This window comes from Bos indicus x Bos taurus, chromosome 10 (assembly GCF_003369695.1).
Source record: "Bos indicus x Bos taurus breed Angus x Brahman F1 hybrid chromosome 10, Bos_hybrid_MaternalHap_v2.0, whole genome shotgun sequence".
NCBI lineage: Eukaryota > Metazoa > Chordata > Mammalia > Artiodactyla > Bovidae > Bos > Bos indicus x Bos taurus.
In genome coordinates, this window is record NC_040085.1 from 22333263 (window position 1) to 22356266 (window position 23004).

At 35.8% G+C, this 23004-nt stretch overlaps 1 protein-coding gene across 1 annotated transcript in view; it reads left to right on the forward strand.

Moving 5' to 3' along the window:
* The window catches only part of KATNBL1 (katanin regulatory subunit B1 like 1), a 51369-nt gene extending 29780 nt beyond the window's left edge, over positions 1 to 21589 (forward strand). The window contains exons 2-10 of the mRNA XM_027553452.1: positions 4670 to 4800; positions 5707 to 5747; positions 7130 to 7409; positions 10226 to 10344; positions 11024 to 11074; positions 11169 to 11258; positions 11588 to 11677; positions 13581 to 13674; positions 15390 to 21589. Coding sequence (XP_027409253.1) covers positions 4684 to 4800; positions 5707 to 5747; positions 7130 to 7409; positions 10226 to 10344; positions 11024 to 11074; positions 11169 to 11258; positions 11588 to 11677; positions 13581 to 13674; positions 15390 to 15422 — 915 coding nt within the window. The 5' untranslated portion in view covers positions 4670 to 4683 and the 3' untranslated portion in view covers positions 15423 to 21589. The remainder of the gene's footprint in view (positions 1 to 4669; positions 4801 to 5706; positions 5748 to 7129; positions 7410 to 10225; positions 10345 to 11023; positions 11075 to 11168; positions 11259 to 11587; positions 11678 to 13580; positions 13675 to 15389) is intronic.
* Positions 21590 to 23004: the final 1415 nt, after the last annotated feature.

Sequence of the window (23004 nt, forward strand, 5' to 3'; positions counted from 1 at the left end):
CTGTTTAGAAAATGTTCCTCTCACCCTCATTTGTGCCTAATGTTTCCTATCGCAAAGACTGTTTTAGATTTTCCACATGGTAAAGCTCCAGACTTTTACTGGAATGGGGAAGGAGATCTAGGACTCTGTGTCTTAAATGGATGTTCATTCATTGTACTTGTTTCCAAGTGCACCTTTATCCCTCTTCTTAAGGCCCTCAGTATTGCCAGTTTCTAAACCTTTGGAGGATTCTGCTTTTCATCTTTCCTCACTGATGCTTTAGGGTTTGGCTTTCTCAGATCTGCTGTTTCTTATCCCTAAAGCTTTGCGTTTCCAAAATGTTGTTGTCATCACCTCATCTTCTGTTCTTTGTCCTTTTGGCGGTTATGCCTTTAAAATCTTCCTTACTGTCATTGTAATAGGATTTCAGGGAAAGGTAAATGTAATTGCATGTGTTCAGTCCATCATCTTTAAAAGTCCCCTTACAAAAAAAGAAAACAACCCTGTGGCCAAGATCCTTTACCGTCTTGTTTCTGCCTGTCTCTCCAGCCTCACTTATGACTCCACTGCAGCTCGCCCCCAGCCTAAGCTGTAGTCACATGCATCTACTTAAGAGATTGCCAAACAGTTCATGTTGCTCATGCCTTTCAGTTCTGCACGTGCTGTTTTCTCAGTGTGCTGTTTGCCCTAGAAGACTCTCCTCACTGGAGCTTTGCTGACTTGCATGGGTGCCCCTCTGTCAATGTGCTTATTGTATTACTGCAGTCATTTATTTGCTTTAATAAAAGTCTTATACTAGAGGTTCCTGAACTTGAGGGCACAAGTGGATGGGCTGTCCATGAATTAGCAGCAATAAATTTTAGAATACCTTGAAATTGATGGCAGAATTTCATGTGTTTGTACATATTTTTGGAAAATTCAGTTCAACTAAGTCAATTTTTTTTTTAACTAAGAATGTGCATTGGAAATACCTGTGGGGCTTCCTAAATGTATACTTGCTTTGGGCTTTTTCCCTGATACCTGCTGAGTTATAGGCTGAAATTAGGGTCCAGGGGAACTCCGTGGTGGCCCAGTGGTTAATGACTCCAGACTTACTGCTGAAGGCCCAAGTTCTATTCCTGGTTGGGGATCTAAGATCCCACCAGCTATGCAGTATGGCCATTAAATAAATAGTAGTTTTCATGAAATTAGGCCCAGAAAGATGTATTTTCAAAAAGCTTCCTAAATGATTCGGTAGAACAAGACCTCCATCTGGCCTGGCATATAGTGAATACTCAGTAGATGTATAAAGAAAAGATGAGGGAGAAACTTGGGTTTCAGGCCATGACCTGAAATAAATTTGCTGTGTGAAACTTGAGTGCAAATGGGAAAATTACTAATTTCCTCTATTACATAAATGGAAATAAAAACAACTCAGTTGTGTCTAGCTCTTTGCAGCCTCATGTCCTAGCCCACCAGGCTCCTCCATCCATGGGATTTTCCATCCATGAATTCTGGAGTGGGTTGCCATTTTGGATGTCAGGGGATCTTCCCAACCCAAGGATCAAACCTGCATCTCTTGTGTTTCCTGCATTGGTAGATGGATTCTTCACCACTAGCACCAACTGGAAAGCCCCTACATAAATGAAGTCACAGCATCTTTTTTCCGCCCTTTGAATATAATTGGAGGAGTAACAAGGTGTGGGTTATTTTTTTCAAAAGTGGAAGAAAACTCTGGAGAGCTAGTTACATGAATGAAAGAAAAATTTAAAAATTAGATATAAAACAACTCAGATATATATAATCCAATTTTGGGTCCCCTGACTGCTTAGGTTGTATATGACCCAGTGATTTGATTCCAGAAATTTAGGCTTGAATATGTTTGAATGTCAAGATACCACTACTATTAGACCTGATTTCATAAACTTTAAATTTAATACATGGCTTGTGATAAGGAAAATGGGAAGATTGACATGTTGTGTTGTCAAAAGTACATGCCATATTATTGTAACTGTTTGCAATTTAAGAAAGAGAACAGAATTGTAATTTTCTGGAATGCCCTGCCTCGTGCTTCCCTCTGTGTTTAAGGCTTTAAAAAATGTTTAACTTAGAACTACATTCATATCTCAGAGATACTGCAGATTTGGTTTCAGACCACCTTAATATAGCAAGTCACACAAATTTTTTAGTTTTCTAATGTATATGAAAGTTTACACTGTACTACATGTAGTCCATTAAGTGTACCATAACATTATGTCAAAATGTACATGCCTTAACTTGAAAATTCTTTATTGCTGGTAATTCCCTGGTGGTCTAGTGATTAGGACTTTGTGCTTCCACTGCATCGGGCGTGGGTTCCATACCCAGATGGGGAACATAAGATTTTGCAAGTTGTGCAATTTGGTCAAAAAAATAAAATAAAAATACTTCAGTGCTAAAAAAATGCTAACCATCATTGGAGCCTTCGACAAGTCATAATCTCTTAGCTGGTGGAAGTTCTTGTCTCAACGTTGATGGCTACTAACTGATCAGTGAGGTGGATCCTGAAGGTTGGAGTGGCTGTGACGATTTCCTAAATAAGACAGCAGTGAAATTTGCCACACTGATTCACTCTTCCCTTCACAGTTTCTCTGGCATGCAGTGCTGTTTCGTAGCACTTTACCCACAGCTGAACTTCTTTCAAAATTGGTGTCAGTCCTCTCAAATCCTGCCACTGCTTTATCAACTAAGTTTGTGCAATATTCTAAATTATTTTGTGTCATTTCAACAGTTTCCACAGCATCTTCACCAAGAGTTGATTCCATCTCAAGGACCTGCTTTCTTTGCTCATCCAGAAAAAGCAGCCCCTCATCTGTTAGTTTTATTGTGAAATTGCAGCAATCCAGTCACATCTTCCAGCTCCACTTCTAATTCCAGTCCTTTTGCTATTTCTACCGCATCTGTAGTTACTTCCTCTTCTGAAGTCTTGAACCCCTCAAAGTTGTCCATTAGGGTTGGAATCAACTCCTCCAAAATCCTGTTATTGTTGATATTTTGACTTCCCATGAATCAAGAATGTTTTGCAATGGTGTCTAGAATGGTGAATCTCTTCCAGAAGGTTTTCAGTTTACTCTGCTGTGTAGCCTTCCAAAATATATTTTTTTAAGTAATTATACTTGAAAGTGAAAATTGCTTCATGGTCCGTAGACGATTGCAGAATGGTTGTTGTGTTAGGCATGAAGACAACATGAATCTCATCGTATATCTCCATCAGAGCTCTTGGGTGACCAGGTGCATTGTGGATGAGCAGTAATATTTTGAAAGAAGTCTTTTTTTTTTTTTTTTTTACCTGAGCAGTCAGTCTCAACAGTGGGCTTATAAACTTCAGTAAACCATGTTGTAAACAGATGTGCTTTCATCCAGGCTTTTTTGTTCCACTTAGAGAGCACAGGTAGAGTTGATTTAGCATAGTTCTTAAGGGCCCTAGGATTTGGGGAATGGTAAATGAGCATTGTCTTCAGCTTAAAGTCATCAAACACGTTAGCCCCTAACAAGACAGCCAAACTGTCCTTTGAAATTTTGAAGATAAGGTTTGACTTCTCTCCTAGCTATAAAAGTCCTAGATGGCAAATTCTTCCAACAGAAGGCCGTTTCATCTCCATAGAAAAATCTGTCATTTAGTATAGCCAATTAGCTAGATCCTTCTGGATAACTTGCTGTAGTTCTGCAACAGCACTTACTGCTTCGCCTTGCACTTCTGTGTCAGAGAGATGACTTTTTCCCTTCAGTTCAGTTCAGTTCAGTCGCTCAGCCGTGTCCAACTCTTTGCGACCATGAATTAACCTCTGCTAGCTTCAAACTTTTCTTCTGGATTTTTTACCTCTCAGCATTTAAAGAATTAAAAAGAGTTAGGACCCTGCTCTGGAATACGTTTTGGCCTAAAGGAATATTGTGGCTAGTTTGAACTTCTATTCAGGTCACTAAAACTTTTTCATATCAGCAATGAAGCTGTTTCACTTTACCATTCATGTGTTCACTGGAATGATACTTTTTATTTCCTTCAAGAACTTTTCTTTTCTATTCACAGCTTAATTGACTGGTGCACATGGCCTGGCTTTTAGTCTTCTTACTTTTTGACATGCCCTCCTTACTATGGTTTATCATTTCTAGCTTTTGATTTAAGGGGAGAGACTTGTGACTCTTCCTTTCACTTGAACACTTAGAGGCCATGGTAGGGTTGTTCATTAACCAATTTCAATATTGTTGTGCCTTAGGGAATAGGGAGAGAGATGGGACTTGCTGGTCAGTGGAGCAGTCAGAGCACACACATTTATCAATTAAGTTTATTACCTTATATGGACACATCTTATTGCTCAAAAACAATTATAGTAGTAGCATCAAAGAGCCCTAATCACAGAACGTTGTAACAAATATGGAGAGGTATGAAATATTGTGAGAATTACCAAAATATGACACAGACACGAAGTTAACAAAATGCTGGACAAATGGTGCCAATGGACTTCCTTGATGGAAGGTTCCCACAGACTTTGAATTTGTTTAAAAAAAAAATCTGTGAAGTGCAATAAATTGAGGTATGCCTTTATGTCCTCTGCTGTACTTGTAAGCCTCTTTTATGCAGCATAGAGCTGTTCTGTTTTTATGTGTGCTAAGGAAAAGATTAGGCTCTTTTGCTTTTTGTATTTTCTGTTTATTATTTTTATTTTTTGTCTAGGTATTTAAGAGATTATGGCATCTGAAACCCACAATGTTAAAAAACGCAACTTTTGTAATCATACTGAGGATCATTCCATTGATCTTCCTAGAAAAAGGATCTCTAATTTCACTAATAAGAACATGAAGGAGGTAAGTCCATGGTTTCTAGAATTAAGACAGTATCTCAGTCTATTTAGATAGCCACAGCATTATACCAGAGACTGGATGGCTCATAAACAACAGAAATTTATTTCTCACTGTTTTAGGGGCTGAGAAGTCCAAGATCATGGCCATAGCAGAGTTGGTATCCAATTAGTGTCTACTTCCTGATTCATAGATAGCTGTCATCTACCTCCTCACATGGTGGAAGGAGGGAGAGCAAATTCTCTACTCTCTTTTATAAGGACACAAATCCTGTTCATGGGGTTTTACCCTCATGAGCTAATCACCTTCTGAAAGCCCTCACTCTTAATACCATCACTCTGGGGAGGGGGTGATTTAGGGTTTGAACATAGGAATTTCAGGGAAACACAGTCATTCAGTTTGATACAGTTTAAACAGTTAAGTCTATGGGTAGTTCTGAGTAAATGGGAGGGTGATAGTTTTGCTTAATCTGCCAAAATTAGGTAGAATTAATAAAAAATTGAAATCTGTTTATATTCCAAAATCTAAAAACTTTTTGGCCACTGTATTGTTTCGATATGATACAATTTAAATATTTTAATTTTATAGGAATCACAGAAGTGCTTTTTGTTCACCATTGCAAGGCTCGTTAGCAATGATATAATTTCTTAAAACCATATTAAAACTCAACCCATTTATTTAGCACCCTGCATATCTAATATATGACTAGTAGCATGGAAACTAGTCAGATATGTTGCATTGTCAAAAATACATACAGTGTTGTTGTAACTAATAATTGAAAGTACAGCATCAGTACAGTAAATAGCTTTATCTGAAAAGTTTAACTTGAATTTCACACTTGTTGACATCAATCACAAAGTTTACGTAGCTTAGTTAAATAACATATGCTGCAACTCTACGTGTGTTTTTCAGGTTAAGAAATCTCCAAAACAGTTGGCTACTTACATAACTAGGTAAGAACTTCTTTGAAATTTGTGGGAAACAGCAAATATTGAAAGCTGGATAAGAGTGAAAATAGGAGAAAAAAATACTGTGTTTTAGTATGATAATTTATTGTCAAGCAACTCCTTTGTGCCAAACACTGTGCTAAACATATCAGTATAAGATAGATGGGTACCATTACCCTAAACAAGTGATGAGTTAAAAAAAAAAAAAAAAAATATTTTGGCTCTCTTTAGGGTTATACACCCAGAAGGTGGTAAAAACAGCATTTACTTTCAGGTATACTGAACTCCAAAGGCACTTTCCATTAAACCACTGGTTCTCAAAGTATGATCTGGGACCCCGGAGGTCCCTAAAGCCCTTTCAAGGAGTTTATGACATCAAAACTATCTTCATAACAATGCATGTGTTAAGTCGCTTCAGTCATGTCCCTATGACTCTTTGTGACCCTATGGAGTATCGCTTGCCAGGCTCCTCTGTCCATGGGATTCTCCAGGCAAGAGTACGGAGTGGGTTGCCATTTCCCCCTCCAGGGAAAAATACTAAGACATTATTAACCTTCATTTTCAGTCTGTTCCAGGTGTACAGTAGAGTTTTCCAGAGGCTACATGATGTAAGATATTGAATCCAGAAACAGATATGAGGATCCAGCTGTTTTCTGTTAAACCAGATATTAGAGATTTTACACAAATCCAAAACAGTGCCATTCTTCTCACTGTATTTTTTGTTTTAGAAAATAAAGGATTTTTTAAAATATTCTATATAATATGTAATGAGTTTATCTTTTTTTAATGAACAAATTTTATGTTTTAATTTCTGATTCATCAAGTATCAGTAGATATTGCTCACAAAAAATTTTTTTGAGACCTCAGTAATTTGAGTGCAAAGCATCCTGAGGCCAAAACATTTGAGAGCCACTCTACTAAACCATGAGATGTGCTCTCTGTTGTTTTATCTTATTCAAATTAAATATATTTCAGCTTAATCAAAATAAGTGTTCTCTTTTATATTAAAGTGTATGTTCAGACCTGCATGATTCAAACTTGCATAATTACTGTGTCACCTTGTTATAAAAAGATTAGGTGAAAAGAAATTGTTTTAATTTTCACTTTGTGAATGCCTTGTAACGTTACATTTTAAAAGCATCTAGTTATTATGATGCTTCCTTTTCTTTTGGTACAAAGTATCATCCTTTTCATTGCTTTTCAGATAGTTTGTAATTTCCCTTTTATTTTTCTCTTCAATCTAAGACTTAAGATTTTTAAAAATTATTCTGCTTCTAATTTTAGTAGGTAGTGATCACAGAATGTGGCCTACTAAGTCTGTCTCTTAAAAACTTTTAAAGCTTTTCATATGATTCTCTATCATTTAAGAAAATCAATTCTTTTTACAGAACAGTTGGACAAGCTGTGAAAAGCCCAGATAAACTACGTAAGGTGATCTATAGAAGAAAGAAAGTTCATCATCCTATTCAAAATCCTTGTTACAGAAAAAAGCAGTCCCCTAAAAGTGGGGGCTGTGTCATGGCAAATAAAGAAAATGAACTGGCTTGTGCAGGCCACCTCCCTGAAAAATTACGGCATGATAGCCGAACATATTTGATTAACACCAGTGATTCTGGTTCTTCACAGACAGAAAGCCCATCATCAAAATATAGTGGCTTTTTTTCTGAGGTAAGTCATTTATATAAACTTAACTTTTTTTTTCAATTATTGACTTTTTCCTTCCTATAGTCTACTAGTAAAATAATTCACTGTTTATTGAATTCAGACTATTTGAGAGATTTTAATTCCCTGCAACAGTTTTCTAGATTAACCAAATTTGAATCTGTTGTTTATTCTGTTTTTCTAAGTTAGGGATATCTGAGATGGAATGAAATGATTGACAAGCTGCTATAAATTTCCAGAATGGCAAGTTAGCCAGTAGAGATTTAAAGAAAGGGAAGAGATCATAAATCTTGCATAAAAAGTGGACCACGGAGCCAGTTATCCAGACATATTTTGCTGGGCTGTCAAAATTGCCATTGGAAACTTTGTTTAGGCAAACCTGCTTAGTTTTGCTGCTCTTCTGGCTCAGGCAAAGTTAGTTGTTTGAACAGGCTTATGGGAATTGTTTGGGTAATAGAAACATTCTAAAACTGGACTGTGGTGATAGTTGCACAACTCCATACATAAATTTATTTAAGATCTTTGAATTACTTACTTTCAATATGTGAGTTCTATGGTATGTAAATTATAACTCAGGAAAACAAATTTTAAAAAATGATCATTTGAAAGAATGATTTGATGAAAAATTTATAAACACATAAGTTTAAAATAATTATTACATTTATTGTATATGTTGTAGAAAATAAACCTAAAGGAAACAATTATCCATAAACTCAACATCTATAGATAGCAGTGTTAAGTTTTTGATGTATCTTTTCATATTATACATATTGTTCGATAACTTGGTTTTTATGTTATATATAACTTGGTTTTTATTATATAAAATTTAATAAATTTTAATGTTTTTCCATGTAATTAGATAACATTTGTACAGTTTTCCATTCCAGTTTTGCTGAGATATAATTGACGTACAGCATTTGGTATGCACTTAATTATTTGAGATAAATATGTCATGAAATGATCACCACATTAAGTTTAGCAAACATCATGTATAGATACAAAATTTTAGAAATGGAAAAAGAATTTTTTTCCTTGTGATGAGATCTCTTAGGATTTGCTCTCTTAACAGCTTTTATATATAACACTCAGCAGTGTTCATTGTAGTTACCAAATTATACATTACATTGCCTAGTACTTGCAGCTAGAAGTTTGTACCTTTGACTGTCTTCATGCAGTTCCCCCTCAATCACTCATGCATGCCTCTGGTAATCAGAAATCTGATCTTTTTCTGTGAGTTTATTTGTTTATGAGTTCAGTTCAGTTTCTCAGTCGTGTCTGACTCTTTGTGACCCTATGGACCGCAAAGGAGAGAAAAGGACCCCAGGGAGACCCCAGGCCTCTCTGTCCATCACCAACTCCCGGAGTTCACGCAAACTCATGTCCATCGAGTCGGTGATGCTATCCAGCCATCTCATCTTCTGTCGTCCCCTTCTCCTCCTGCCCCCAGCCCCTTCCATCATCAGGGTCTTTTCCAGTGAGTCAACTCTTCGCATGAGGTGGCCAAAGTATTGGAGTTTCAGCCTCAGCATCAGTCCTTCCAGTGAACACCCAGGACTGGTCTCCTTTAGGATGGACTGGTTGGATCTCCTTGCAGTCCAAGGGACTCTCAAGAGTCTGCTCCAACACCACAGTTCAAAACCATCAATTCTTCAGCACTCAGCTTTCTTCACAGTCCAACTCTCACATCCATACATAACCACTGGAAAAACCATAGCCTTGACTAGACAGACCTTTGTTGGCAAAGTAATGTCTCTGCTTTTGAATATGCTATCTAGGTTGGTCATAACTTTCCTTCCAAGGAGTAGGAGTTTTAATTTCATGGCTGCAATCACCATCTGCAGTGATTTTGGAGCCCAAAAAATAAAGTCTGACACTGTTTCCCCATCTATTTCCCATGAAGTGATGGGACCAGGTGCCATGATCTTCGTTTTCTGAATGTTGAGCTTTAAGCCAACTTTTTCACTCTCCTCTTCCACTTTCATCAAGAGGCTTTTTAGTTCCTCTTCACTTCTGCCATAAGGGTGGTGTCATCTGCATATCTGAGGTTATTGATACTTCTCCCGGGAATCTTGATTCCAGCTTGTGCTTCTTCCAGCCCAGCATTTCTTATGATGTACTACTCCACACATAAGTTAAATAACCAGAGTGACAATATACAGCCTTGACGTACTCCTTTTTCCTATTTGGAACCAATCTGTTGTTCCATGTCCAGTTCTAACTGTTGCTTCCTGACCTGCATATAAGTTTCTAAAGAGGCAGGTCAGGTAGTCTGGTATTCCCATCTCTTTCAGAATTTTCCACAGTTTATTGTGATCCACACAGTCAAAGGCTTTGGCATAGTCAATAAAGCAGAAATAGATGTTTTTCTAGAACTCTCTTGCTTTTTCGATGATCCAGGAATATGTTACCTTAATTATATAGAAAAAAATGAATGAATTTAAATCTTGTCATAAAACTGAATTTTTGTGATTCCCTATTCATCCTATTTAGTTGATATGACTAGCCTGTATGGTTACCTTTTCCTTTAATTCACATTATAAATTAAATCCTAGGTTTGTAGGTGAGTAAAAATAATTTATTCTTTGAATTATTGAGATTTAAAAGGAAATAGTAACAAATAAGAAAGAGTATTGATACAGGTCCTAAATTGTTTCAAATCATATGTTTACTATGTTCGCTGCAATATTTATTTTTGTGGGCTAGTAAAAGGAATCACCTTTGCTTAATTTTAAAATACATTTACCAGAATGATTTAATTGAAAAAGATGATTTTATGTCATACCTCGATGTGCTTTTTAACAAATTAGATTACTGCCTTTCAGGTTTCTCAGGACCATGAAACAATGGCACAGGTTTTGTTCAGCAGGAACTTGAGATTGAATGTAGCTTTAACTTTCTGGAGAAAGAGAAGTATTAGTGAACTTGTAGCATATTTAGTAAGGTAAGTGTGACCCTTAATGGTTTTGTTCAGTAAAAGTAATTTCCAGTGTATTATCTCCTCTTTTTTATGTTATACTGGTTAAAATTAAACTTCCTATGTTTAGCTTCATAGTGACAATATGTTTTAAATTATATTTATCTATAGTCTAAGTAACCAAAATACAGAAAACCATTTGTTTTATCATATTGAACATACATTTTACCTTCTCTGACTAAGATTCTTATCTATAAAACTAAGAGATACCATTATGCAAAAACCAACCTTTTAAAAAATTTCCTTTCAGTAAAAATTTTAACTATTACCTTCTCACTGTATTAGTCTTCGCAAATGTTACCTTGGTGAGGCCTTCCTTGACCACCTTATTTAAATATGTATATTTTTTCACTCTCTGTCCCTCTTTTCCATTTTATTTTTCCCCACAGTACTTCTCACAGTCAGCATGCTTTATGTACTTTATTTGTTTATTGTCTATTGCTGCCCTCTCCACCCCTCCTCCCATACTCACACATGCATTGAAATACAAGCCCTGTCTCTCTGATAACTGCTGTATCCCTAACACTTGACTCATCATAGACACTCAGATCATTTGTTGAGGATTAAATTTCTTAAAAGCAGTGTGATGGTTATAATATGAAAGGAAATAAAGAAATCAGCTGTCTAAGCAGTTTTGTTCCCACAGGATAGAGGACCTTGGAGTTGTGGTGGATTGCCTTCCCGTGCTCACCAATAGGTAAGAAGACTATTTTTCAGAAAAAAAAGGAAGTTTAAAGAAGAACAGAGTACAACCTGTTCATATTTTATAACTTAGTATTTATTTATTTTAGTTTACAGGAGGAAAAACAGTATATCTCACTTGGCTGCTGTGTAGATTTGTTGCCTCTAGTAAAGTCACTACTTAAAAGCAGATTTGAAGAGTAAGTGCTAATCTGAATCTCAATTCATTTTTCTGTTTCAACATCCTTGATTTTGTGCCTTACAAGTACATAATGGTAGATTGAGCTCCCTGAGACATACATGGTTTATGTTTTAAGAATATAGACTGACTAAAGAACAATTAGAAAACTATCTATAAACATGTTACATAAAATACAATTTGGTGAAAGTAGTGAAAATTTAATTTTTAAAGATGTATCTGTGTGTTTTTTAATCAGTGTGTATGTATTTTTTTGAGATCAGTAGAGTATCTTTTCTAAAGGCTTCTTGGATGAAAACACTTGAATTTTGTAACAAAATGTCATTTCAGATATATAATAGTTGGTTTAAACTGGCTTCAAGCAGTCATTAAAAGGTGGTGGTCAGAACTATCATCCAAAACAGAAATTATGAACGATGGGTGAGTATACCTTTACAGATAAACTCATGTTACTAAAGACTTTTTTTTCAGGAAATTTTATTTTATGATTATCAGTTTTTCATTTGCTAAGTTGTGTCCAACTCTTTGCAACCCCATGGACTGCAGCACTCCAGGCTTCCCTGGTCTTCTCTGTATCCCAGAGTTTGCTCAAACGCATGTCAGTGATGCCATCCAACCATCTCATCCTCTGTCACCCCCTTCTCCTGCCTTCAGTCTTTCCCAGCATCAGGGTCTTTTCCAGTGAGTTGGTCCTTCACATCAGGTGGCCAGAGTATTAGAGCTTCAGCTTTAGCATCAGTCCTTCCAGTGAATATTCAGGGTTGATTTCCTTTGGGATTGACTGGTTTGATCTCCTTGCTGTCCAAGGGACTCTCAAGAGTCTTTTCCAGCACCACAGTTCGAAAGCATCAATTGTTTGGCGCTCAGCCTTCTTTATGGTACACCTCTCACCCCGTACACAACTATTGGAAAAACCATAGCTTTGACCATGTGGACCTTTGTTAGCAAAGTGATATCTCTGTTTTTTAATATACTGTCTAGGTTTGTCATTACTTGTCTTCCAAGGAGTGAGTATCTTTTAATTTCTTGGGCTGCGGTCACAATCCTCAATGATTCTGGAGCCCAAGAAAATAAACTCTACCACTGTTTCCACTTTTTCTCCATCTATTTGCCATGAAGTATTGGGACCAGATGCCATGATCTTAGTTTTTTGAATGTTGAATTTTAAGCCAGCTTTTTCACTCTCCTCTTTCACTTTCATCAAGAGGCTTTTTAGTTTCTCTTTGCTTTCTGCCATTAGAATGGTATCATCTGTGTATCTTCTGGCAATCTTAATTCCAGAAGCCTGTGATTCATGCAGCCTGGCATTTTGCAAGATGTGCTCTGCATAGAAGTTAAATAAGCAGGGTGACAGTATACAGCCTTGACATACTCTTTTTCCAGTTTTGAACCAGTCTGTTTTTCCATGTCTGGTTCAAAATGCTGCTTCTTGACCTGCATACAGCTTTCTAAGAAGGGAAGTAAGGTGGTCTGTTATTCTCATCTCTTAAAGAATTGTCCGCAGTTTGTTGTAATCCATAGTGTCAAAGGCTTTAGCATAGTCAGTGAAGCAGATTGTCAGTATATAATACTTATTCTCTTCATTTTCAGAGAAATAATAAATTGGGATACTATTCATCTTTGGAATGTTACATGTGAAAGTTGAATTCCAGAGCCCAGTAACCCCGTGTCTATTGTTCTGGCAGAACCATACCCTTTTGGAAGGCAAAAGCACAGACTTAAATCCATTATAAAGGAGTGAGAGAGACAAAACCTTTATATCCATTATAAAGGAGTGAGAGAAAAAGAGATGACCTTTGGTGGAGTAAAATTGAGACCCAGGAATGGAGTCATCCTGGGGGCGTCCTATGGCTCTCTGGACCAGATAGCCAAAGGACATTAACGTAAGAATCCAGTGTGGATGATTACAGTTCTAAAAACTGAATTATAATCATAGTTTGAGTATTGTCTTGATGTGAAAGTATGTGGGTGTTCTACCAAAGGAGCCAGATTATCATGAAACTACAAAATATATATATATCCCAACAGTTTCCTTTCAGTCCATAATTTGCTTTCTAGGCTCTCAGGACTTCCCCACTTCATACCCAAGAACTGGATGTCCAAATGTCCCAAATACCTCATTGTTTTCTTACTTGCTTTAACACCTGAGTAACCTTTAATTTCCATGATTGACATGAACTAGTTTAAAGAGTTGCTTGACTTCAAATGGTATAATTTTATCCTGAAGAAGACTTGAAAATTTTAAAGCTGTTTTCATTAAGTGTATTAGCTACCAAAGTCTATAACTTATTATATTTGTATTTTTTTTCTTTTTTTCTCCTAGAAATATTCAGATTTTAAAACAGCAATTAAGTGGGTTGTGGGAACAGGAAAACCATCTTACTTTGGTTCCAGGATATACTGGTAATATAGCCAAGGTAATCTATATTTAAGCTTAACTAAAAATTTGGAATAATGTAATAGTATTATGCAATCATAAATGAACTCATTCGAATGTCCAGTTAAATACTACTCTGCTGCTGCTGCTGCTAAGTCACTTCAGTCGTCTCCGACTCTGTGTGACCCCACAGAGTCTCTCAGCCCACCAGGCTCTCCTGCCCCTGGGATTCTCCAGGCAAGAACACTGGAGTGGGTTGCCATTTCCTTCTCCAATGCATAAAAGTGAAAAGTGAAAGTGAAGTCGCTCAGTCATGTCCGACTCTTGGCGACCCCATGGACTGCAGCCCACCAGGCTCCTCCATCCATGGGATTTTCCAGGCAAGAGTACTGGAGTGGGGTGCCATTGCCTTCTCTAAAATACTACTCTAACACGATCTAAAGTCAGTTTCATATTTATGAACACTTAAGGTGCTCTGGATATGAATATGACTTTGGCAAGGAACATAAGAATTAGTCATTGAATGTGTTTCATATACAGCCATAAATATGTGCTAGTAGGTATTTAATGACCTTGCTCCAATTACAGAAAAATATTTGGAAAAAAGTTAAGAACCCAGGTTAGGAAGGCGTCTGAAATGGCAATGATATTCAGGAAGCAAGGTGAGGAACGTAGTCAAATAGTTTGGGAGTATTTTTAACTTGGCTTTTGCTAACGCCATACTTTTAGGGGAAAGTTAAGTTGTTCAAATCACAGTATGAATTTGACATCATTCTTTATTGACTTACTTGATCTTAAAGGAAAAAGTGCATTACTGTTTTGGATTTTAATATTTAAACTCCAGAAAACATTGGTAGTTAAAATATAATTGCAAAGTAAATCATTGTTAAAAAATACTTCCACCCTTTTACTGGGCATACTTCTATCATATAAATGGGCATTAAGCCAGAAATATAAAAACTTCCTCTGGTTTAAAAAATATCATATTCTTAAAAAAAGGATTTATGTCTTGGACTGACTTATAAAATTTTCCTTGAAATACCTTCATGAAAGGAAGGATAATCTTGTATCAAGCAAATATGTTATACCAATGTGTATAATTTTACTCTGTAGAATTCTTAATGATGAAAATTTAATGAACAGAATCAATTTCCTAAAGTTTTTAAATTATTATTTGTTGTTCTTTGGTTAAAAGGAGGAAAAATGAAGTAAAAGTTGATAGAAAATAGAATACATGATATATCACGTTATTCTGAAAGTACCTTGTATTCTTAGTAGTAGAACTGAAAGATTATTTCTTTAGAAATTTGCAAGGTACTATTTCTGTTATTACAAACAATATTGAGTGATTAAAAGTTCTGTGAAGTTCCTTAAGCTATGATAAAGCCTCCTTAACAACATTAAACCCTCACTGTAATTTTTTGAGGGTAGAAATCAGAATGGCCATCATCAAGCTGGCCTGGCATTTATATAGCACTGAAGGAACTGCTGTGAATGATGTAATGATCTTGCTGAGCTATAAAGGCAGAGTTGTTTGATAACAGAAACTAGAACATTCCCTGAGCACTTTGCAAAGACTTCCTGAGCACATGCTGTGTGCTACCAAAATGCAGATAAAATGTTGAGTAGGGCAGATCTTTTGCACTCAAAGGGTCACGAAGGCAAAACAAGTGACAAAAAGGGAGAAGAAAATGGGGTGTGTATATGTGTATTTACAGTACTGGCTAATGAAATGCTTCTGTTTTATTCTCTAAGGATGTAGATGCTTATTTATTACAGTTGCATTGAAAGACTTCATCTATAGCATTTGGCTATTCAAAACATCCTTGGACGATATGATTTCCCCAGAAATATCTCATCTGAGAACTGTGAACTATGGAAGAAATCAAAACCATTTTTTCCTTTAAAGAGAAACGTATGTTGAAACCACTAATGAAATGCTACCGATCTACTTCACATTGAAGTGGAAAAAGATCCAAAAGGAGCAGCTTCAGCTCCAATGAGGTGAAAGTGCACTACGAAGATTGTTCACCTTTGCTGCGTTTGGGATTTATATGGTTATTTGGTAACATTGTTTAAGAACTACTGGGTCTTAATGCAATCCTGCATAAGAATATAATTTATACTATGTGAAAAATAAGACAGGACTTATTACTAGGAATCACAGAGACCAATCATCATTACTTTTTTTTAAGATTGTGTTTTATAAGAAAACACTTAAATGTGTGCAGCTACTATTTTCTTATGTTGAAAAGACTTTGAAAGTTTAAACCATTATAGCAAATAATCAGTACTAAAAGTTTTTTGTTCGCACTGAGATACTGTATATGCAAAATGCCTTAATTATTAATAAGCCAATGTGTATGATACCAATATCTGTTTAAGAAAATTAAAAGCAAACATGCTTCTGGCATGATAAAATCATGGAATTAAATCAGGGGTTTCCATTCATGTAGAATGTTGTTAAAACTTATTCTACACCATTCTTAAAACTTGAGAATATTTTTAGTATCTCTGATTTTTCTTTTTTTTTTTTTGCCAGAATCATGTCATGTATGTATGTATGTGTTACTCCTATATATAAGAAAAAGGCAAATCTGTATTTGTATGAATGCTTAACTGGAAATGTCTATGGAATTGACTAATTTATATTCACTTTTTATTGTATATAGATTTCTGATATATTCAGTTCTGTATCATTTAAGTTTTCTTCATTTGAGTAAATTGACTAAATATTTCTATTTTTTGCTTTTTTAAGTTCTGATTTTATATGAATTATACTTTTTTTCACTACATATGTTTAAGAATTACATACAATGCTTTAGAAATGTTTACACTTAGTGCTGACCTTGTATTTTAAATTCCAACACTTTACTACCTCCTCCAAAGGTTGGTATGAAATACCAGCAGACTGTATGAGGTCTCTCTTTTATTTTAATACCATTTTTAGTATCAAAGAACCCACTTCTGGAATGTCTTAAGAACTGTATACATTACCTTGAAAGTAATTGGGGTTTAAATACCACTGTTGGTGGTTCGGTTCGCATATCGTCTCATCTTTAATCAGCCTGAGAGGCATCTGAACAAAGACTTTTAGTAATTGAATTTCTGTGCAGTAATCCTTTTAAGCACTTGAATGTAATCTTTAGCATTTACCCAATTAGCCACTACTAATGTGAATCTGAAACACACATCTTCTTGCTTTAAATGTTTTTTCTGTGAGTTCTTTTTTGTGTAGCTATATTTTATATAGCTATGTATTCTTCACAGTGAACATCAGTTGTAGTAACTGATTATTCTCTAAAGGTTTTAGATTAGAATAATTTCAGGTTACTGCATTTCTGAGTTTTGAGAGTTGAGTTATTTAAGAAGTCATTTTTCAGGGGGTGGAAATTTGAATTGTAAACCTGCATCATCTCTGTGAAACCTTAAGATGATGAAATATAACCTTTCTTTGTTCCCGTTCCTTTAGTTTTCACTCTCTTATCTAACAGTTTCAACCAGTTAATACAGTTGGTACATGGTGCTAATGAGGCTAAAGACGGATTTCAGTCCTTTTAAGTGTTTGTTAATTTTACACACATACACAGAACTATTCATGGCTACAGATTGCACCTTAAGCATACATCTCACAAATTCAACTCGAGGTCACAAGGAAGATGGTGTGTACAGCATAACACAAACCCTTCAATGGAAAGATAATTCAAATAATTGGCACATGGAAAACTATAGACTTTTAATCTAATATTTAAAATAATGTAATGTCTAAAATTCTGTGTCACTAGTTTTCTCTGTTTACGATCAATGGCTAAACAGTGTCTTCTGAAAACCAAACTTGAATTAATCAAACTTTCAGTAAAAATTAGGTACAAATAACAAATGAAACAGTAAGAAAAGGTATTATCTTGTTAACATGTTGGTACAAATATAAATGAAACATAGTAAGAAAAAGTATTCCCCTGTTTTGCTGAGTTTGAGTTTCTTAAAAGATAGTAGATAATACTTCATTTTTACATTCAGAGCTATATAAGGCAGCAGTCTTTAGCTTATAAATATCATTCAGTGGCCCACACTCCCAATTTCTGTTCTTGGCCTTTGCAGTTTACCTTAGTACCTACCTCTCTCAGTTACTGGGTTATGATTAGTGTTAGGTGATTTTAAGACTCTTGGATAAAAGATAAGTACATATTGTTGAACCCTTACTTTGCTATCGAGTCCTTCTCATGCTGTTTAATCAGAACAGTGTTGATCTCCAGAAAGAGCCAAAGAAAGTGTTTACAAAGTATTTTGGCTGTTGTATTGACCTAGATTAAAACAATTGCTGTCTGTCATCACTCTCTTGTTGCTGTGCTGCTAAGCAATATAACTGAAGGACTACCCAAGGTCTCTATGCCTTTCTATCTCTTGTACCTTACTCAGTTTTTTTAAGATGGTAGAGGGTTATAATCAAGTAATTGGCTTGATTATAAAGCAAATTATAGAGATAAAGTAAATGATGTTATAATGAGTGTTCAGAGAAAAGAAGTTAGGAAGCAAGCATTATGCAATGGTTTTAAAAACATCCTTTGGCAATAATTTCGAAGGTAATTGGCATACATTATTTACATGAATCTTGAGGTACAAGAATTTAGAAATAAATATCTGTACCCACTTTGAATCATTAATATCAGCACTGAATTTTAAGGGCCCCTGAGGAATTAAATCCTAATGCCCCTAAACATACTTGGTATGTGTCTTGTCCTAACCTTAAAAATGGTTGTGTGGCTTCAAAGCTGTATATTTGGACTTTGAAATAATTTTCTCAAACTTAGACCATTTCTATATGTGACAAGTTGTTGATATAATTAATATCAATGGAATCTAATTTGAGTAATGATTATTAGCTGTTAAATGCTGATAATAGAAATTATATTTAAATGTTTATTTAGTTACTTAAGGAGTTTGATAAAACAGAATTTTAGTTAACATTTTGGTAGTCATTCCCAGTTATTTTTTTCTTCCTATTTAAGAACAAAATGGTAACGTCCGTTGGCTTTTTTGATTTAAAGAAAAAAAATAGAATCACAAACAGTTGACTTAACTGGAGTGATCTATTTGGATGCACTACTTATCTTTCAACACAGACTTTTATTTTCTAAATTATTTCAGATGAAAATAGTATTGCTGGACATTTTGGTAGGTATTGACTTCTGTGTTATTCTTTAACCCTTAATTCTTAATTCTTCTAGCTATGGAAATTGTCATAGAACTTTGTGACACACTATTCCCCCTCCTTTTTAAATTCTGTAACAGGCATATAGAATAAAAAGTTCATCCTTAAACACTCTATGGTTCTAATGTGTAATATGGCTTGATTGATTCAGTAATAGCACCAAGGATAACAATAAGAATAAATACTGCATATCATATATTCAGTATACTGAGTGCATTTTCCAAAACTCTACTTAATATAATATTTAAAATTATGGTAGTCATCATAATTTTCTCTGAGTCAGATCACTGACTTGACAATAAATGCTAAAATCAAAGTTTACTAAAAATTAAGTACAAGTACAGATGAAACTGTGTATAGCACAGTATTTTGTTCTATAGACTCTACTCATAAAACATGAAAAGACATTGTTACTAAGTATCAGTAGTTCTGTGAAAGGGCAGCCCCACAGCTGCCAGTATTTTTTATAGCAATGCTTATTATATATTCTTTGATATGAAGAGTTACTATTCTCTGAACTATAAGTTTTATGTTGGGAGATACTCTGAGTCTAGATAAGCAGTCAGCCCCCAAACATGCTTGAACTACTCTTCAAGTTCTGTGCTTTACAGTATTCTGTATTTTCATTCAGATTTAAACCAGGATTTCATTTTTTCAATATCCTAGACCTGGTCAAGACCATTGTGACACTATGAATTTACACAAAGCTAAGAAGAGTTGATCCAGATATTTTCTAGGGTAAGAAAGTTGTGGGAGTCATGAAATACACCAAATTTCTAGAGTTACTTGCTTCTAGAATTACTGTATTGCACTTATCAAGCAAACTTGCAATTTGGGGCCTGGATGGGAATTAGTCTTCACTTTCCAAAAATCAGAAGCAGAGTTTGTGTCCATTTACTTTTCTACTTTCATTTGAGAAAGAAAGTAAAGGGGGAAGAGAAAAAAGAAAAATTGCAAAAAAACTTCATTAGACCTTTGTGTAAGTTATTTGAAGAGGTGAAAGAGGACCCACCTCAGCTCCCACTTGCCCTGCAGTGCATTCACTGTTTCCTCTCTGTACCACAGTAGCCTAGCCTCAACAACAGCAAGAGAAATGCAAGTTAACACTTCTTTTTAGGCAGATTCTAAAGCTTACAAGAGGATTTTGAAGATGCTTATTTTTTCCCCTTAGCCATTCAGATTCTTTTTCCCTTAGAGGACAAGAAATAGTGAAGGAAGAAATCAGTTCACTTCTCAGTTTCTTCTTTTAGAGACCTCCCTGCCTCTCTCTTAGACATTGGTATTTTCAGGGTTCTGTGTTAAACTCTTTTCTCACTCTACATGGCATCCTTACTGTCAACATTAACTGGTCTCATTTGGGGGTGGGAGGGAAGTTATTTTCTGACTGATCAAATAGGCATGGATTTTTTAAAAGGTTGAGAAAACATGAACTGTATGTTTATCATTCTCAAATCAATATCTTGCTCTAAACCCAAATCTTAGCTCATCCATTATGTATATCCAATTGCCTACCGGAAACATTCATCCGGATATCATTTAGACGTCCTAAATAAAATATTATCCATAATTGACCTCACTCTCCCACCTCCTTCCACTCCTTTCCACCAAACTGTCATCCAGTCCCCGCCCCACCACTACCACCAAGGGTCCTGGATTTCCATTCTCATTGAATATTCTTCATATCAGTAGTTATCAAGCCACAAACTCATGAGTCATCTCCAAATCACTCATCAAATCATGTTGGTGCAACCCCCTAAATTTCTCTAATCTCGCTACATCTCTTCACTTCTGCCATTACCGCCTGCAATGCGGGAGACCTGGGTTTGATCCCTGGGTTGAAAAGATCCCCAGGAGAAGGGAAAGGCTACCCACTACAGTATTCTAGCCTGGAGGATTCCATGGATTGTATAGTCCACGGGGTCACAAAGAGTCAGACACGACTGAGCGACTTTCACTTTTACTCTACATTATTCCAGCAGCCTCCGGACTGGATTCTCTCAATAGTACCACCTCCTCTCTGCCCCTCCCAATGCTCCAGCTAGAAAGAACTTGTTTCAGTTTCTGGAAAACAGTCTTTCTGTGCAAATGTTTATCAGAACACTCTTCTCCTGAAGTTCACCCATTTATCACTTCCTTAGCCTTCAGGCCTCAGTGTAAACACAATACATCTGGGAAGCATTCTCTGAAGCCTCTTCTGCTGTTAGAGGCTCTGTCCACATTTTCATCTCCACTCTGTTTTTAAGAGCATGTAGTGCTTTGCAATTACTTATTATCTGTCATCCCAGATAGATTAATAGCTGTATGAGACCAGGGTCTGTGCTCTCTGTCACATTCTCAGGACTTAGCATTTACCCAGCCTTACCAGTAATAGACATTTAATTCTTAGGAATAAAAATGCAAGAGTGTAGCATATTTGGGCATAAGCTGGGTGAGAAAGTAATTTAGTAATCCAGAGCTATTTTGAGATAGCATTGCAACTAAAAATGAGTAGTTCTGCAATAAAAGTATCCAGTTTTCTTCTATCACTTTTTTGTTTTATGAAATTGGTTTGTAAATGTTCATGCTGCAAGGAAATAAAAACCTTAGCTAAAATGTCTGATTCTCATAAGATGTACATTTGTTTTTCTATTGTATGGTTTCTACATTCCACACAAGATCTGTGCAAGTGAGGACCATCTATGAAGTTCAGAATTAAGGTATTTTCATGTAATGTGTAAAATACATAAATTTTCTTGATATTGAAGTTTGTGTTTCTCCTCTCCTTTTATCTTAAAACAATTGAGAGTCATGCGAGATAGTGTTTTGTTTTGCCTTTTTTTTTTTTAATGAATTCCTTTTTTAAATTAAGAGTCGTTCATCCTTATTTCGGAGAAGGCAATGGCACCCCACTCCAGTACTCTTACCTGGAGAGTCCCATGGATGGAGGAGCCTGGTAGGCTGAAGTCCATGGGGTCACTGAGAGTCAGACATGACTGAGCGACTTCACTTTCACTTTTCACTTTCATGCATTGGAGAAGGAAATGGCAACCCACTCCAGTGTTCTTGCCTGGAGAATCCCAGGGACGGGGGAGCCTAGTGGGCTGCTGTCTGTGGGGTTGCACAGAGTCGGACACGACTAAAGCGACTTAGCAGCAGCAGCAGCATCCTTATTTTTGAAAATGGAATAAGAAAAATAAGAAAATTAAACACCCATAGTCTCATCCACCTAGGGAGGATGAGGACACTGTATTTTCTTCTATATGTATGCATATTTTTAATGCAAATGGATTCATAATCTACATACTGATACTTGGTATATTGTTTCCTACTTTCTATATGCTGGGAAAGCTTGAAGATAACTGAAGAACTTTCATGTGTATTAAAGCTATACATTAAAAATAGTTACTATTAATTTATTTGAGGAAATTGGAAAAAAAGGAATGTTTGAGAATTACTTTTGAAGCATTCTTAATATAGGATTCTGTTTTCTTTGACAATTCCTAATCATTACATACTTGATAAAAAATTTTATTTTAGGAAGAAGACTTATAAGGAAAAAGAGTGTAACTTCTGTACTTTGAAAAGAAACATAAGTTAATTTAAATGATTGTTTTCCAAAACAAAATTTCAACGTCTGCTATAGCATATTTCCTTTAACCATCAATTCTTAATTTTCAGAATAAATAATAGTTCAGCCATTATTTATGAAATTGGCATAACATTGATCAATACTATAATGTTAAGTCTGTATAGAACCAAGATTTTAAAGATTCAACCCCATCCAAATCAATTCCAAACAACCTGACTCTTAAAACATCTTCTACATAGTCCATCTAATAAGTTGCTTCTAACTGAATAATTTCTCTTCTACCTAAATAATTGCTCTTCAGATTCTGTATTTATATATATATATGATTTATTGTATTTTAGTTTTTGGCTGTGCTGGCTTTTTGGTGCTGCATAGGTTTTCTCCTAGTTGGGGCTAGCAGGGGCTGCTCTCTAGTTGCAGTGCACAGGCTCCTCGTTGCAGTGGCCTGTCTTGTTGCAGAGCCTGGGCTCTCAGTAGTTGCGGCATGTGGGCTCAATAGTTGGAGCTCCTGGACTCTGGAGCACAGGCTCAGTAATTGTGGCTCATGGGCTTAGTTGCTCTGCAGCATGTGGGATTTTCCTGAATCAGAG